This window comes from Dipodomys spectabilis, unplaced genomic scaffold, assembly GCF_019054845.1.
Source record: "Dipodomys spectabilis isolate Male_0828 unplaced genomic scaffold, ASM1905484v1 ptg000145l, whole genome shotgun sequence".
In the NCBI taxonomy this organism is placed as follows: domain Eukaryota; kingdom Metazoa; phylum Chordata; class Mammalia; order Rodentia; family Heteromyidae; genus Dipodomys; species Dipodomys spectabilis.
In genome coordinates this window covers 25,145,510-25,163,209 of record NW_024870822.1, presented here as the reverse complement: position 1 = coordinate 25,163,209, position 17,700 = coordinate 25,145,510, and the positions used below count along the sequence as shown (strand labels likewise).

Sequence of the window (17,700 nt, the reverse complement as noted above, 5' to 3'; positions counted from 1 at the left end):
AGTAGAGAAACTGTTCTTTTCCAGAGCCTTAACAAGCTCAGGCTAGACACAGAAACAAGAAAATCAAGAGTCAAAACCAAGAAACCAAGCTAGGAAAATGAAAGCATGATCACATAGATAGGGAGACACCACTTACTGTGAGGCTCCAGGTCTGCTTTACTCTGAGATCCCTGGGCCAGATTCTGAGTCACTCCTAAGGAAGTAGAAATGAGATATGTAAAAACCCACTGTAATTGGAGGGTGGAGGCAAGAGATGGGTTGAGATCTTCCTTTCTGTTAACCCTGGCCTAGCTAGGGACAGAACCAATAACTAGGGCAACTGAGTACCTAAAAGGAAAGGGGTAGAAAGCAAAGATACAGAGATTAGGGACCAAAACAGACATAATGTAGACAGAGAAGAGATACAGAGAGACAGAAAACGATCAGTCAAAACAAAACTCAGAGGAAGGAGGAAGGAAAAGAAAGCTAGCTATGTTCTCTCTCTTTCCATCCCTGAGGGATTGGAGTGAGAACTTCAATTCACTTGTCCCTGTGACCCTCATGCTTTCAGATAAAACTTCTCAAGCAATACAACAGAAACTTATGTATGACAGTTAATTTTTTTAAGTGTCAACTTGGCTGGGCCATAAGGGGTCCCAACATTTGGTCCAATATTATTGTGGAAATGTCTGCGAAGCTATTTGGAATGGGATTGGCAATGTCGCAATGAAAAGCAGATCACCCTCCCTAATGTGAGTAACTTTCATCCAATTAGTTGAAGAACTCTACAGAAGGAAAGGCTGGTTCTCCTGGTGGCAAGAACTTTCTCCCGCCTAGCTGCTTTGAGAGGAAACATGGGTGTTCTCTTCTGGTCTTCTAGCTTTAATGAAACACTGTCTCTTGGGTACAACTGGTATGTACCATCAGCTCTCCTGAGTATCCAGATTGCTGACTGAAATGTGACTTCTCAGCTTTTATAATCACAAAAGGCCAATTTCTTTTTTTTGGGGGGGAGGCGGGTGGTCCAGTCGTGGGGCCTGAACTCTGGACCTGAGCACTGTCCCTCAGCTCTTCAGCTCAAGGCTAGAGCTCTACCACTTGAGCCACACCCTTTCCAGCTTTTTTTTTTTCTTTTTGCTTATGTGGTGCTGAGGAATGGAATCTAGGGCCTCAAGCATGCAAGGCAAGCACTCTACCACTGAGCCACCTTCCCAGCCCCGCCAATTTCTTATAACAAAGGAGTGTTTTAATAATCTGTTCCTGACCCTCAGCTTAGGGAGTACAATCTGTCACTCTCTCCTTTGATCTTAACACAGCAGCCACCAAACACTAAGAACTCTGCATTGGCTGTTTATACTGCCTCAATGCTTTCTTCCCTCTTAAAAAGTACCAAATAATAGCTATCTACCTTCATACCTTCACTCATTCACTTCATTCATGACACCTACCTCAACTCCACACAACTGAATCCCACTTACCCTGTTAATTGTTCCTTTTCGTAGTACAATTTAATAACTATTTATACTTCAGCACCTGTAACATAAAATATAATTTACTTTTTATTCTTGGACCCCAAGAACACTTTAATGTTTACTCACTGGCATTTCCCAAATACCTAAAAGACCATCTGAGGGCATATTCTGCATGTAAATTGTTGAATGAAAAGCCTTTTGTATGTGTATGTGTGTACTAGGGCTTGAACTCAGGGCGTGGGCACTGAGCTTTTTCAGTCAAAACTAAGGTTCTGCCTCTTGAGCCACAGTTCCATTTCCAACTTCTTTTTTTTTTTAATAAGTTTTTTTATTGTGAAAATACTGTACAGAGGGGTTACAATCACATGAGCAAGGTAATGAGTACATTTCTCCGTGGACTGTTCCCTGCCTGGGCAGGCTTTGAACCTTGATCCTCCCATCTCACGGGCGTGAGCCACCTGCAACCTGTGAGAACAAAGCCCTTTGAAAAGGCATTTTGACTTATAATCCCATTTAGATGTAAAACTCAAATTGCTCGTTTCGAGCTGCTCGCTGGCGCCATCTGGCGGCAGCTCTGTAGACTGAGTTTGGTTGTCTCTCTTCTCATGCGGTCCCGAATTTATTCGGAACTCCTTAGCCCAGTTCTCAGGAAGTGCGCATCGGACCAAAAGTAAAGAGCACCAAGTCCGGACAGCATGACGACCAGCAAGGAAGCTTCAGTGCCCGGAGAAATATCACAGTAACCAATAGACAACAAGATCCCGATCACGTGGTACAGCGTCAGCCTATCAGGCGCCTAAGATTCACTAACTCACTTCCTTCCGCCTTAGGCTCCCTCTTTCTCTGCAAGATGGCAGCACCCGCAGTCCCGGCCAGCGCTCCTCCCGCCACGCCGGCCCCAGCGCCGGCCCCGGCCCCGGCTCCAGCCCCGGCGGTTACCCCAGCGCCGGCCCCAGCTTCGGTGCCAGCGGCGCCTGCAGCAGCTCCGGCTGCGGCCACCTCTTCAGACCCCGCGGCGGCAGCCACGCCCGCGGCCCCAGGCCAGGCCCCTGCCTCGGCGCCAGCTCCGGCGCAGACGCCGGCTCCCGCGCTCCCCGGGCCTTTCCCCGGAGGCCGCGTGGTCAGGCTGCATCCTGTCATCTTAGCCTCCATCGTGGACAGCTACGAACGACGCAACGAGGGCGCTGCCCGAGTAATCGGGACACTGCTGGGTGAGTGGCCTGCCTGTCCGTGCGTCTCTACGGGCACTCAGGGGTACCTTCCCTTCGCTTCCCCTCCGCTTTGATCCCTTGTCTGTTCCCCGTGGCACCTGTCTGCGGCGATTTCTCTTCCCAAGAGAACTCAAACCTACACACTCTTAGGCACCAGATTGTTGACACGCTGATGACTTGAAAGTATTCAAGTGGTTACCAGTTACTGAGGAAATCGTGTGTATCTGATGATCTACATTTGAAAACATTCCCAACATCATCCGGTACCAAGTGTGCTCAGCTCCGTTCTGCCAAAAACGGGCTCCAACGCGCAGTGAGGAATTAACCATTAACTCCTTAAGCCCCTGACCACTTTGTTTTCAAGGTGTTTATGAAGGATTTGCTTTCAACAGAACACTGGTTTGACTGGAACCTATTTAGAATTTCGCATTTTGCTTTCTTAAGCTTTTGGCCTTGAGCGTCTGTCCCTCATTCTTACCTAATACTAGTTCTTGATGTAATAGACCCTACCCCCTTCCCCTACTTCCTGCCTCTGCCTTTCCATTTTGACAGAAACATTCGTATTATCTGCTTACAAATCTACCCTGGGACTTCAGATTGAAGAGTGAGCTTTATTTTGTCTGTTTCAGATATAACATTTTGTGTTAAAGTAGTTTGTAAAAACGGAAAAGCACTATAGAGGAACTGTTGAATGAATTCCTTGCTCTGGTTCCCTAAATCTCCTTGTCACTTGATTACTGGTGTTAGACACTAAATGTACTATAGTTGTTTACATCATTTCTTCTTAGTGGAGAGAAATAGTACTGGGTCCCTTCCCCCCCTTATTTGTGTTTTGAGGCTTAAATTCAGGGCCTAACACTTGACAGGAAGCACTCTACTATTTGAGCTAGGCTTCCAGCTTTTTTGCTTTTGTTATTTTTAGAATAGACTTTTGCTTTTTCTTGGGCCGCAATCCAGTATGCTTCCCAAGTAGCTGGTATGACAAGCTCTTAGCTTTCTTTTCTTTCTTTTTTTCCTATTAGTTGTGATAGGGTCTTGGGAACTTTTTTCCCCCTTTGGGCTGGCCTCCTACCTCAGTCTTTCTGATCTCAGCCTCTAGAGTGGCTAGGATTAAGTCATGAGCCACCTGTACTCTTGTACTTGTAGTAGTCTTTATACCATAAAATACAATTGACAGAATTGCAAAAAGAACAGGATATGTAGACAGACTCCAGCAAATAATTGGTCATGTCTTGAAGCAATTACCCTAAAAGTTTAGTTCTTCCAAGGACTACTTTAATAGATTTAGTTATGAGAATGAAGTTACTGCAGAAAGCAACTTCTGGCACTGGTATGGCTGTTAAACTCCAATTAACTACCAAAGAAACCAGAAGTAGAGCTGTGACAAGTGGTAGAGCCACTAGCCTTGTGCAGAAAAGCTCGGGAGCAGTGCCCAGGCCCTGAGTTCAAGTTCCAGTATTGGCACGAAGGAAAAAAAGAAGCAGCAGCACAGATTCTACTTGCTAAGAACTTACATTTTGATATTTGCTTGTAATTCATTGTACTTGGTAGAAATGAAGTTAATGCATTTTATGTTGTAAACTATTAGGTACCAAAGTTTGATCAGATGTGCTCTGCTGGAAATGTATTCCTACTTGTAAATGGTTCAGATATAATGTTCTGATTGTGAACACGGTTATTTCAGAAGGTTGGGGAAGGCATTACAGAAAAGAGGTCAGCTGGGTGCCTGTGGCTCATGCCTGTAATCCTCGCTACTCAGGAGGCTGAGATCTGAGGATCAGGGTTCAAAGCCAGCCCAGGCGGGAAAGTCTGTGAGACTCATCTCCAATAAACCACTAGGAAACCGGAAGTGGTGCTGTGGCTCAAGCTGTAGAGCGCTCGCCTTGAGCTGAAGAGCCCAGGGACAGCACCCAAGCTCAGAGTTCAAGACCCACGACCCACCAAAAAAAAAAAAAAGAAGAGGTCTATGTTAAGAGGGGTGGAGAGGATAGATATATGCAGGGAATGAAGCTAGCAGAGCAGAGAAACATTAATTTGAATAAAGTAATTCAAATTAGATAAAGCACCATGAAGGAAGTTTACATGAAGTGATGAAAAGATGAACCTAACCTATTCCGGGCCATTAGGAAAAGATCTCAAGTAATTTCTATTTCAGCAAAGATGAGGAATTAAAGATTGCTCTGGCTACTTTGTAGAGAGTGGATGAAAGGGATAGGCTGTGATCCTGGACACTAATAGAGGTTGATCTAGTCATAGAAAGGCTCTTGAGAAGTGAAGATAGGTAGATGAGTTAAAAGGATATAGTTGATAGGACTTGATGTAATCATAAGTAAAGAACTAGAAGACAAGAAGCTATCAAAGCTCCTATATCTTTAGTTGAGAGTGCAAGAAGAAAGGGCTGACTGAGTTGTGTGTTCCTTGTGAGGTGTCCACTGAGTGTGCCACTGAGGTTGTTAAGCAGAAAATTGAATCAGAAGTGTGAAATGACTGAGTGGTAAGTGCTTGCCTGCTTGCCTGGCATGCACATTGTCCTGGGTTCAGTCTCCAGCACCACAAAAAGAAAAGTGTGAAGAGTCAACCACAAAAGAGATGGGGACAACTACGTCAGCTTAGGAATTATGCCAGTGAAAGATAAAAGGTAATCAAAATCATAAAGTGGAGGCTCACCTAACACAGAGATTGGCAGCTTCTTACAATGGCCCAGACAATAAATATTTCAGGATTTGTGTCTATATTCTATTGTCAGCTACTCAACTCTGCTATTCTAGCAAGAAAGCAGACACAAATAATGCATAAACAATTGGATGTGTAAACTTTTATTAACAAAAATATTTCTAGGTCAGGCCATGACCTACAAAAGGAGGCAAGCGTAAAAAATAGGAAAACAAATAATGCATAAACAATTGGATGTATAAACTTTTATTAACAAAAATATTTCTAGGTCAGGACATGACCTACAAAAGAAGCCAAGAATAAAAAATAGGAAAACTAAGCCAATGCTGAAAAACTGATATGGCAAAGGGGGATCCACCAAAGAACTAGAAGAGACTGGCATCTGGAAGCCCAAGGAAAAGAAAGCTTTAAGGTGGAGGAAGTTCAGTCGAGTATATTGAATGCAGAAGAGAGGTCAAATGAGATAAATAAATGTCCTTTAAGCTTAGAAGCCAGAGTGAATTGGACCTGGACAAGTACTAGTGGGGACTTGTAGTAGAGAGGAAAGCCTGGGTTGGGAGATGAGCCAGTACATTAGAAGAGTGTGGCAAAATTAGGAGGCTAGTGGTCTAGGAAGACCAAAGAACTAATGCAGTAAGAGTAAGATTAGAACTAGAAAATCAAAAAGAGGTAGGAAAAAGACTGTCTTGGGGACTGGGAAGGTAGCTCAGTGGTAGAGTGTTTGCCTTGCATGCATGATGCCCTGGGTTCAATTCCTCAGCACCATATACACAGAAAAAAAGCTGGAAGTAGCACTGTGGCTCAAGTGGTAGTGCACTAGCCTTGAGCTGAAGGACTGAGGGACAGCGCCCAGGCCCAGAGTTCAGGCCCTACAACCCACAAGGAAAAAAAATAGACTGATGTCTTTGAAGATTTACAAGTAAAAGATTTCTGTGTGCCCATATTAGTTAAGACTATACTGAAGAGACATACAGATAATGCTCCCTAAAATGTGAGATTGAGGTACTGTATTGATACTCTATATAGACAGTATCGACAGTTCCACAGATTGCCTCAAAGTGAGAAAGTCTTGAGGCTGAAAAAAACAATACCATAAAGTCCTGGAAGCCTTGGTGGAAACTCCAGAGTTTCCATTTTCTGGAGAATCCTTATCCCACTGGTTTGGAACTTGAAGCTAATGCATTCATGTTTGGTGTTCACTAATTCATCAAAAATAGCCAGAGGCAGTTGAGATCCCTAGGATTCTGTAACACGTGGCTGATTCTTTCTTGCACAGGGACTGTTGACAAGCACTCAGTGGAGGTCACCAATTGCTTCTCAGTGCCACACAATGAGTCAGAAGATGAGGTGAGTGGGGATGTGGCCTCCACAGTGTACAGCCAGCCATTTGTCAAGCCTCTTCAAGGGCCTTCTGTGCAGTGTGTTGTTCTTATGACCGGGTTCCTGCAGCCAAGGAGTGTCATCCCATTAGATGTACTTCCTGGGCTCTTGGGTTTGGTGGGGGTGATTTCTCTCCTTTTTATTCTAGCTTCTTATGTTCCTTCCCTGCCTTCCCTCTTAGGTGGCAGTTGACATGGAATTTGCGAAGAACATGTATGAATTGCACAAAAAAGTCTCTCCAAATGAGCTCATCTTGGGTTGGTAAGTTGTAAGGGCCAGGGGTGATAGCCAAGCTCTTTTCCATAAACTAGATAGACTTTGTCTTCCTGCTGCTAGAGACAGAGTGTTGGAAGTGATTAACTCAGGGAACTAGGAATCACATCATTGGTGGGTTTGTTCATTCTTTTTGCCTTTCCTGGAACTTGAACTCAAAGGGACCAGGATGCTGTCCCTGAGCTTTTTTGGTCAAGGCTGGTGCTCTAACACTTGAACCATAGCTCCATTTCTGGCTTTTTGTGGTTCATTAGAGATAAGAGTTTTACAGACTTTCCTACTCAGGCTTGGTCCAAACCTTGGTCCTCCAACTCAGCCTAAGTATGTAGGATTACAGACATGAGCCATAGGTGCCTGGCTTGGATCACTTGTATTTTGCTGGCAGGTCAGATTCTATGAGTTCAAGAATATTTACTTTGGATTGTAATTTCACAGTTTGGAGTAGGAGAATATCATTAGATGTAACTATCATAGAGGTGTCAGATACCCTAGAGCCACAAATACCACTATTATGTTTGGTATTGGTGTCACTATGGTGAAAGTATGACTGTGTTGCATTTCCAGGTATGCAACAGGCCATGATATCACAGAGCACTCAGTGCTGATCCATGAGTACTACAGCCGGGAGGCCCCCAACCCCATTCACCTTACTGTGGACACAAGTCTCCAGAATGGCCGTATGAGCATCAAGGCCTATGTCAGGTAATTCCAAGAGTGCTGGGACACAAGGGCATAAGAAGCCGATCAACCACGCACAGATGACTCCCAGCCCCACCCAGGCTTCATTCCTTCAGTGCAGCTCAGTGTTCTCTTAGAAGCTCACTTCTTTCTTGAGTAGCTGTTATTAACTAGGTTTCACTCTGTGGCAGACTCTCCCCAGTTACCCTTCTCACCCTAGTTCTCCACATACTGTATGTCAGATAGCAGGCCTTTAGATGTTGAATAAGCTATCATGTGTCTTCCATGTCATTTTCTAGGCAGGACATATCCTCATATAGCTTTCTTGTTGTGCTTTTCATCAGGTTCACCACTTAGTTCTAAGTTACCCTTTAGAACTTGGCATATTTAGAAATTTAAAGGTGGCTGTCCTTAATTTTGGAGATGCCTTTTAATTTAGGATTGAATACTGTTTGAGTTACAATAGCAATACAGTGTTGAGCGGTGAACTTACCTGCAGTTTCACAATGGCACTTGTTGGTACTGGGGAGGGCTCTGGTGGCTTGCCAAGAAAGAGGCTGCTGTGGGAGTTGGAAGATCTGTCTTGTGGTTAGAGTAAAGGCAATTCTTAGAGATCTCCTATACTGTTTACCTTCATACTGTAGCTGTGTCTGACAGGTGTGATACTGTTCAGGAAGTCAAATGGGAGCCAAACCCTATGTGCCGGTGTACTGCCAAGCTGTAGCCCATTGCTAAACTTCTTAACCTTTACAGGTGACTCATACTATTAGCATCCAGTTGCAAGTGTAGTAAACAATGCTTTTGCTGACGTTACTTGTAGCTCAAGATCTAGCAGTTTGCAAGCAGGAGTCTGTGCTTTTTCAATGTTAATGTAAAGCATGGTCCCAGAACAGATCCACGTGTTGTCACTTTACTGTGACAGCCAATTCCACAGGGATGGAGTCCTGTCCTCTTGTCACTGTCATTTTGGTGTGTAGAGTCATCATCTAAAAGGACTAGGCCAGAACCAAGTCCTCTCACAGGCCCAGAGTTTAGTGAGCTTAGGAAAGAAAATTAGCTTTGCACATTTGTCTTTGGGGTTCACATGGTACAGGTTAGACATGGAATGCCTGCTCCCGGGTCCATCTGTTCACTTCTCTCCTCAGCACTTTGATGGGTGTTCCTGGGAGGACCATGGGAGTTATGTTCACACCTCTGACAGTGAAATATGCGTATTATGACACTGAACGCATTGGTGGTAAGTGACCCATACTGCTTAAAGGTCTCGGGGGGGGGGGGGGGGGGGCGCGGAGGGGCGCGCAGCGAGGAGCCAGGGGCAGTGCTGTGTAACAAGGATGCAAGTCTTGGGCAGCCTAGCATTTCTGATGACTAGGATTCAATGGGTTATTTCAGAAATGTCTAGAAGTGAAAAAAAAAAAAGCACCAAAGAGTATGTAACCATTGATCTGTGCTAATCAAACCAGGGGTTAGCATACCACGTAGAGTTACTGAGCACTGTCAGAAAGAAGAGAGGCAAGGAGGGGCAGAACCAGAAGTGTGGGAGAACTAGGAGGCTAGATAGAGTCTTATCTCTATCAGTGAAGTGACTGAATTTCCTCTTTCTCTACTCCCATCCTCAAACCACTCCCCCAGTTGACCTGATCATGAAGACCTGTTTTAGCCCCAACCGGGTGATCGGCCTCTCAAGCGACTTGCAGCAAGTAGGAGGCGCGTCAGCTCGCATCCAGGACGCGCTCAGCACAGTGCTGCAATATGCGGAGGACGTGCTGGTAAGGGGATCAGAACAGGCAGGCCAGAACCCAGGGAAGTGCTGCTGGGGGTAGTGCCACATGCTGCTTCATTGAAATCTTTTCTTTTGCTGCTCAGTCTGGAAAAGTGTCAGCTGACAATACTGTGGGCCGCTTCTTGATGAGTCTGGTTAACCAAGTACCCAAAATCATCCCAGACGACTTTGAGACCATGCTCAACAGCAATATCAATGTGAGTGTCATAGCTGGGACCTTAGGAGCCCCAGGATGGGTGGAGGAGGCTGCCACTTTGCAGTCCAGGTTGGGTGGGTGGAAGAGTTGTACACCAGTCTTCCTTCCACTGTCTCAGACACTGCTGATACTGTGTGGCTTGTTATATGATTTATAGGAAAACACTAAACTTCAGAGATGATGAAATGCACACTCTGATTTTTCCTAGTGCTGTAGTCACCAAAGGCACCCCCAATCTACAGTGCAGCAGCCGAGATGCTAACCCCAACCTTTGACTCCTGCTTAGTCTCTCCCAGCTGTCATTTATCCAGGACTGTCATCTCAGCCCTGTCCCCAGTGGAGCAGGTCAAGACCAGCTTTCTGGTTCACTTACTTACCTTTTGTTTTCCAGGACCTACTGATGGTGACCTACCTGGCCAACCTCACACAGTCCCAGATCGCCCTCAATGAGAAACTCGTAAACCTATGAATGGGACCTAAGCTTTAGCACACCAAGGAGAGCTGCTGAGCACTATGGGAAGAAAAGCCAGGAGGGGCAGCGCCAAAAGTGGTTTCTCTGTGGTCTTGAGCCACACTTGAGTCAGCTGCTGTGGCTCTAAATAAACATAGCCCACCTTTTGTAAATGAATTCCATCTGATGTGATTTCATTGCTGGATGAAAGGGAGAAAACTGTTTTAGAGCTCACAAACCAGGAAGTGGATACTGTAAGTAAACATTGGCTGTTTGTTTCACACGTCTTGTCAGTATTTGATCCACTTACACAGGCTCATACCTGTAATCTTAGCTACTCTAAAGGCTGACATCCGAAAATTGAAGTTCAAGGCCTGCAGAGGAAAAGTTTGTGAGACCCTTCCCCCTCATGCCATTCACCAATAAAAAGCTAGGCACAAGCTGGGTGCCAATGGCTCATGCCCATAATCCTCGCTACTCAGGAGGCTGAGATCTGAGGGTCCCAGTTCCAGGCCAGCCCAGGCAGGGAAGTTCATGACTTATCTCCCATTAACCAGCAAAACTGGAAGTGGAGGTATGCTTCAAATAGTAGAGTGCCAGCCAGAAGGAAAAAGTTCAGGGACTGCCCAGGCCCTGAGTTAAAGGATTCCAACACACACACACACAGCCCGCCGGTGCATGATACTTGCCTGTCATCCCGGCTTACGTGTGTGAATAGGACGAATGTGGTCCAGGCTGACCTGGGCAAAAAACAAAACACTATTCAAAAATAAGATCAAAACAGCTAGGAGTGTGGCTCAAGTGGTAGAGCTACTGCCAAGCAAGTGTGAGGTCCTGAGTGCACACCTCAGACAGCCTTCTTAGCATGCTAGTTTTACAGTGGCCTTTTGCCTATAGTCAGAGCAAGCTGAACCTCCAGGGAACTGATTATAATCACTTCTCCATAGCATCTTAACATGGATGAGCAGGTGATGTTCCCTGTGCAGTGTTGAAGGGCCTGCACCTGGGCTAGTGCGTGAGCGGACAGGAGAAAAATGGATGACAGACTGGGGCCTATGAGCTCATGCTGGTTAAAGCCTTTTCCTTGAGGAGGAGTTACTGCCTGCTTTACTAACTTGCACCTTCAGCCTTTCAGTCTGGAAAAGTGCCTACTAACAACACAAACCATTTCTCAATGAATTATCTGGATTCCATAAGAAGTGAAAAAGAATCTGAAGAAAAATTGAGAGAATGGTTGCTTGATCTGAACTGAAGGAATAGAGCATGTATCAGTGTTTTAAAATAGATGCGTAGTAGAATGGATATGTATACCCCTTCAAGGAGGAAGAACTAGAGTTTAAGTGAATTGGGATCTGAGATTTACCCTACCAGAGGCAGAGATAGGGAAGATTGCAGTTTGAGTCCAGCCTGGGCAAGATTTGCAAGATTCCATCTCCACAAACAAGGCTAGGCTTGGTGGTACATATTTATAATAAAGCTATAAAGGAGGATGGTGGCCCAAGACTAGCATGGGCAAAGTAAGACCCTGCCTGAAAATAATAAAGCATAAAAGAGAAGAGGCAAAACTTTCTAGAAGTTGGTAAAAAAAAAAAGGTGAGACAGATGCCAAACAGTCCAAATGCATTAGTGATCATGAGAAAGGTAAAGGTACTATCCAGAGGTAGGAAATGGAATGTTAAGGCAAAACAAAACCCCAGTCACAAAATCCTATTTAGAACAAGGACTCAGAGTTGTAACAAAACAGATAAATCTTAACATTGAATGAAGGCGGGTTGTCTTTAAGGGAATATACATTATACCATATAAAGTTGAAAAACAGGTGAAATTAAAGGCTGGACACCAGTGACTCACACCTGTAAACCTAGCTACTTAGGAAGACTGAAATTTGAGGATCACAGTTCAAAGCCAGCCCAGGCAGGAAAGTCCATGAGACTGATCTCAGTAAACTACTCAAAGAAGGCCAGAAGTGACACTGAGGCTCAGGTGGTAGGACTCTAGCCTTGAGCACAGATAGGCTCAGGGACAGAGCCCTGGACATGAGTTCAAGCCCCAGAACAAGTGTTACTTAGGCACACACATATATATGCATGGCTTCTTGTCAGCAGTTAATGTTCTGTAAAGCTTCATGAACATTCATCAGAACGAGAGTTTAAACTCAGGGCCTTGAGTTTTCTGAGCGTGTTCAACTAACACTATCATTTGGGCCATGCCACCAGCCCAACTTTTGCTGGTTGTTTTGGAGATGAATCTCATGAGCTTTTCTCTTGGGTCAGCTTCAAACTGATCCTCTGGATCTCAGCCTCCTGAGTAGCTAAAATTGCAGGCATGAGCCACCAACGTTGGCTTCTATTTTGAACAATTATACTTTTATTCTAAGAATAACTTGCTATTTTTAAGTATTTCTATATTAGAAAAAAGAAAATAGAATAATTCAAATTGGCCCTTCAGTTATTAATACATCTTGCTAATTAGAAATAACCTTGGTGGTTTTTTTTTTTTTTTTGGTGTTGGGGACTGAATCCTCATGCATAGTAAACACAAGCTATACCACTGAGCCACACCCCAGCCCAGCCTAATTTTGTATTTTATCTTTCTTTAAACTAGACATCATCAAATAATTATTGTCCATGTCATTAAGTCTTTGAAAACCTTATTTTCGTCTCATAAGTTTGTATTACATAAATGAGCTCATCTGTTTAAACTTTTCCATTCAAGACCTGGACTCCTGCCACTTTACATTCATTTGCAGGCACCCTAACACCTGAGTCACACCTCCGACCCTTTATACAATTTTCTAATACTGGACGTTGGGTTGTTTCTTTGTGCTGACACATATAATTCTAGGTGCAGACATAAGTGTAAGTTTCTTGTGATCATCTGGTTCTGTGTACTCCTTGTCACCCCAGAAACCACATAGTGGTTCTCACCATCTGCTTGTGAGGGATACAAGAAAGTGCAACTTAAGGGCTAAGCCTGTGCTTCCCTCTTTTCTCTGGATTTACACACTGTGAAATGAGGAGTGGGAACCAAAGACTTACTCTTCCCACAGTCTCATACCGTAGCCTCCCCTTTCAGGCCCAAGCCAGGGCCCCTATCAAATGAACCAAATTCATTTCTGTAGAGCAAGGGGGATTCTTAAGAACGTTCCTTGTTCCTAATTCCAGTCTGTCACTTCTGAGCCTATGGGCTACTGACCTAGGAGCAAGGCTCTGATGGAGTCCCAAGAGAGCTGTTTCAAGGCTTGGCTCCTCATGGACTAAAATTGTCCTGCAAAACTGGTACAGAGGAGTCTCTAGCAAGGACCAAAGTCCTGCAAAACTGGTACAGAGGAGTCTCTAGCAAGGACCAAAGTCCTGCAAAACTGGTACAGAGGAGTCTCTAGCAAGGACCAAAGCTGTCTTGTGAAGAACATGGCCCAAGTAGATCTTTGGACTCTTGAGGGAAGCAAGTGTGAGTCTCCCAGGATTCTTGTGGCCAGGAAGAATTAAACACATAGACTTGCGTCTTCATGAGGCAGGAGAGCATGGGATAATTGGTGTCCTGCCTAGTTCTGCACTGTGTCTCCTTTTCTCTTACCAAACAGGACTATCTACATCGCTGTTCTTCCTGCATGTTTGCATGGCACAGCATGTAACTGAACATGGGGCTCTGAGCTTATCTGGTGAAGAAACTAACATTGTCTCATGAGCAGGTTATGGCTTTTCCAGGGGTGTCCAGACAGCCTGGATTGTTTAAGATAGGATCAGGCTTGAACTTAGTGCAGCATCTAGAGATCCACGCATGCTCAGCAGTGCAAGTTCTCAAAAGCTTTACAGGCTTCTCTTGCCTCTTTCCCCCAGTGTTGCTGCCCAAGAGAAAAAGTAGCTGCCTCTGGTGATGATCTAGTCTGTGAATTACATCTTTTCCCCATGGTGGTTCTTGGTCCATCTTGGTGTGTCAGCTTTGAGATAATTTTCCTTCTCATCAGTGTGATAGCTCTATGCTTAATGTTTCTTCCCCAAGATGATGACTATCACTTTTAACTCATCTCCATCCCACAGAATTAGTTCTTCTGATCATAATAGACTACCAGTCAGAGCTTTGCATGTGAAGCATTCTTAGAAATAACCACTAGAAGCCGGGCGCCGGTGGCTCATGCCTGTAATCCTAGCTACTCAGGAGGCTGAGATCTGAGGATAGCCGTTCAAAGCCAGCCAGGGCAGGAAAGTCCTTGAGACTCTTATCTCCAGTAAACCACTAGAAAACCGGAAGTGGCACTGTGGCTCACGTGGTAGAGCGCTTGCCTTGACCTGAAGAGTGCAGGGACAGCGCCCAAGCCCAGAGTTCAAGCCCCATGACTGACCAAAAAAAAAAGAAACAAAGAAAGAACCACTAGAGGGCACATTTACACTGTTTAAGCCTTAGGTTGCTAGTTCTCATCCCATAGTGCCTGAGTTTTGTTTTGTTTTTTGTTTTTTGCTTGTTTGTTTTTTGGCGGATCCTGGAGCTTGAACTCTGGACCTGGGCACTGTCCCTCAGCTTTCTTTTGCTCAAATCTAGTGCTCTACCACTTGAGACAAAGCGTACCCACTCCCAAATTTTTTTTTTTAATTTAATTTTATTTGTGAACATACTGTACAGAGGGGTTACAATTACATGGGCAGGATAATGCGTACATTTCTTACCAAGCATTGCAGCCTCCTCCTTTGTTTACCCTTCACCTCCCTCCCAAATTTTTTTTAGTTTATTGGAGATAAGGTTTCCACCCCAGCTGGCTCAAACCAACCATAATCCTTAGGATATAGGAATGAGCCACTTGTACATAGCTTTGTTTTCTTTGTTTTTTTGTTTTGTTTTGTTTTGTTTTCCAAACTTCAAAGGGTTGTACAAGAGGTTACAACTTCATATGTCCATCTAAATGTCAGTGCTTCTTGATCAGTCACCCCTTTCATTATTCTGCTGCATCCTGTTTGCTCCTTCCACCCATCCAGATTCATTTCACATTTCCCACTTTTACCATGTATATACATTGTGTATTTGTTGCTTATTCCCTTTTTTAATTTATCTACCTCCACCTGGTAGCCCTCCCCCCCCTTAGATTCTCCTTTCATCCTTAGCCAATTCTTAAGGATCTGCCCAGACAAACACCGTCAATTGGGAGAAATCTGGCAGTGCATAAGTGGCCAAAGCTTCTAGAAATTCTTCCTTGAGTTACCCTTAAGCTGTCAAGTAATAATACCAAAGCACCTTCCTCAGTTCCCTCCCCACAGTCACTGCCAAGTAAATACATTTTCAGACTTAACTTGGAAACAAAACTTGGAAACAAAGTTTTAAGTAAGTCTAGGGCCTGGTCTTCCAATTACATTGTAGCCTGTAAGGCCCTCTGTATGGAAATCCTTAGTCCACTACTGCTCAGGAGTAACCTTGGCCCAGCCTGAACTATCAAACAGATTTCTAGAGCTTTCCATCAGGGCAAAGGTTAGTAGGGGACTAGTATATGATTCAAGGACCCTTATAAAAGAGCCTAAACCTTTTACATGGTCTAGAGTTGGAGACAGGTAAGAGATGTGAGAGGACTTGGACCTGTGAGTCCTAAGGCGATTGCGTAGTTAGTGGAGAGTGTGAGGAATAGATTGAGGTAAAGTTTAGCTTAGAATAGAAGTCATGGCTTTAGATAGGAGAATTAAGGGGGGCGGGGGCCCATACTTGGTTTGGGTTCCTTGAAAGCCTGGCATGTGGTGGGGACTCGGGGAGTAGTGTGTGATCTGTATTCAGATGCTGAGGTTACCATCATAAGTACCACCAACTTGATGAGTTAAACAGTTTTCATTTCTGCTACATCCCTGTTCCATTTGGTTTTAGTTGTAGGAAGTCAAGGGTAGAAACTGGCAAATAAACTGCAGACAACTCACACAGTCAACCAGTGTCTTATACAGCAAATGCTTAATGACAGGCATCAACATGAGACATAAATATCTACATCACCTGGTACCATTCCCAGTCCATCCACCTACATGCCTCTTCCTCAGATTTGTGTGTGTGCACTCAAACCACACACACACCAGTACTGTGACTTGAATTCAGGACCTGGATACTATCCCTTAGCTTTTTCCCTCAACTCTGGCACTCTGCTACTTAAGCCACAGCTCCACTAATAGCTTTTTGCTGGTTAGTTGGAGATAGAGTCTCACAGACTTCCCTTCCTGCCTGGGCTGACTTTGAACTGCAATCCTCAGATCTCAACTTCGTGAATAGCCAGGAATGAGCTGCCAGCACCCAACAGACTGCTTGCAGTACTCCAGACTTGCTTCACCCAGGCTTCTGTTCAGCCCATCAAGTAGTTCTCCATTACCCAGAAGTGCATGGATATTCTTATTTCAGGCTTCCCTACCTGCAAAACAGATGGCTAGATCTACTGCCCAGCAGGAAGATGTTCTCAGTTATCTTAAGCACTTGTCCCAGTGGGACCAGTCAGAGTTGGGTTACAGTTCCACTGTGTAGTATGGTTATGATTTATTTCTGGTTCATACTACTATAGCAAGACAGTCCTACAGCAGTTGGGGGAGGGGAGAAGACAACGTCACTTTTAATAAGTGTGAGCTGAGGAAGCAGGTTGGCACAACAGGGATCTGTGCCAGAGTCTGAATCATTTTGTCATGTAGTTTACTTGTGATCTCTATCTGCCTGGATCCTCAGTTTACCACTGTCATCATACAGTGAATTGCTAGTTTGTGTTTAATGAACTGATATATAAATCATTTGGTTCATGGTTAGGTGATTGCTTGATGTTCTGGATTACAATGGGCAATTTTACTTCTGTAGCATCTTGATACTCTTAGGTCTCTAAGCTCTATTGGGGCCCATTTGCCATAAGCTACTTTTTCAAGCATGAGTAGTTCTGGACTTCTAAAGACTGCCATCCCAATCCTCAAAGTCTAGACAGCTTTCCAGAGTCCTGAGTGTTCTTACCTAACACAGACACATCTCACACTATTGGACTGTCAGGCCATTGAACCATAGAGTCAGCACAACTGTGTCTCAACGAGCCTGGGAAAATGCCTTTCTTCCTTCAGTCCAGATTTAGACATTAAATATAATGGGTTGCCTGGACTTTTACAATGAATTTACTCCGAGCTACTTCTCTCAGTCTCCTGAAATCTGAGGATCTCGTCCTCCTAAGTAGCTGAGATTACAGGTGTCAGCCACTGCCCTAAGCTTTGACTTCCAGAGCATTTGCCAGTTTCTCTGTCAGTATTCTAGGGTGAATATTCATCCCTCACACCATGGCCAAAACACTCCTCCTCTCTCTGGAGGAGTTATTAGGGGACCAAAGTAATGTGCACCCAACTGACTCCTCATTAAAGACTTTGGACACCAAGACCTGGGTGGACCTCCCTGATGGAACACACTTTGCATGTGTGGTCATGTGTTGTTGCAAGGAGATTTAAGGGATCTTCATTCAATTACCTCAAGCATTTTCCTTCTGCTGACTGCAATCTAGCTTTCCGTGTAAAAAGGCATAACAGCTTTTTTTTTTTTTTCTTTTTTTTTAGTTCTGTGAGTCCTAGTGAATCATAGAGCAGATTGGTTTTTGCTGCAGTGAATCACGACCATGAGTATAACTA

At 44.4% G+C, this 17,700-nt stretch overlaps 1 protein-coding gene across 1 annotated transcript; it reads left to right on the top strand.

Moving 5' to 3' along the window:
- Positions 1 to 2,292: 2,292 nt before the first annotated feature.
- Eif3f (eukaryotic translation initiation factor 3 subunit F) lies at positions 2,293 to 10,273 on the top strand. The gene is made up of 8 exons (XM_042691636.1): positions 2,293 to 2,662; positions 6,612 to 6,682; positions 6,897 to 6,976; positions 7,553 to 7,690; positions 8,812 to 8,903; positions 9,299 to 9,435; positions 9,533 to 9,646; positions 10,037 to 10,273. The coding sequence occupies exons 1-8, from the start codon at positions 2,302 to 2,304 to the stop codon at positions 10,112 to 10,114; spliced, it is 1,071 nt and encodes a 356-aa protein (XP_042547570.1). The 5' UTR covers positions 2,293 to 2,301; the 3' UTR covers positions 10,115 to 10,273.
- The last annotated feature ends 7,427 nt before the right edge of the window (positions 10,274 to 17,700 follow it).

Coding starts and splice junctions, on each gene's coding strand:
- Eif3f (XM_042691636.1), top strand. CDS start 2,302: ATGGCAGCACCCGCAGTCCCGGCCAGCGCTCCTCCCGCCACGCCGGCC. Junction 6,683..6,896: donor ACAATGAGTCAGAAGATGAG/GTGAGTGGGGAT, acceptor CTTCCCTCTTAG/GTGGCAGTTGACATGGAATT. Junction 6,977..7,552: donor AATGAGCTCATCTTGGGTTG/GTAAGTTGTAAG, acceptor TTGCATTTCCAG/GTATGCAACAGGCCATGATA.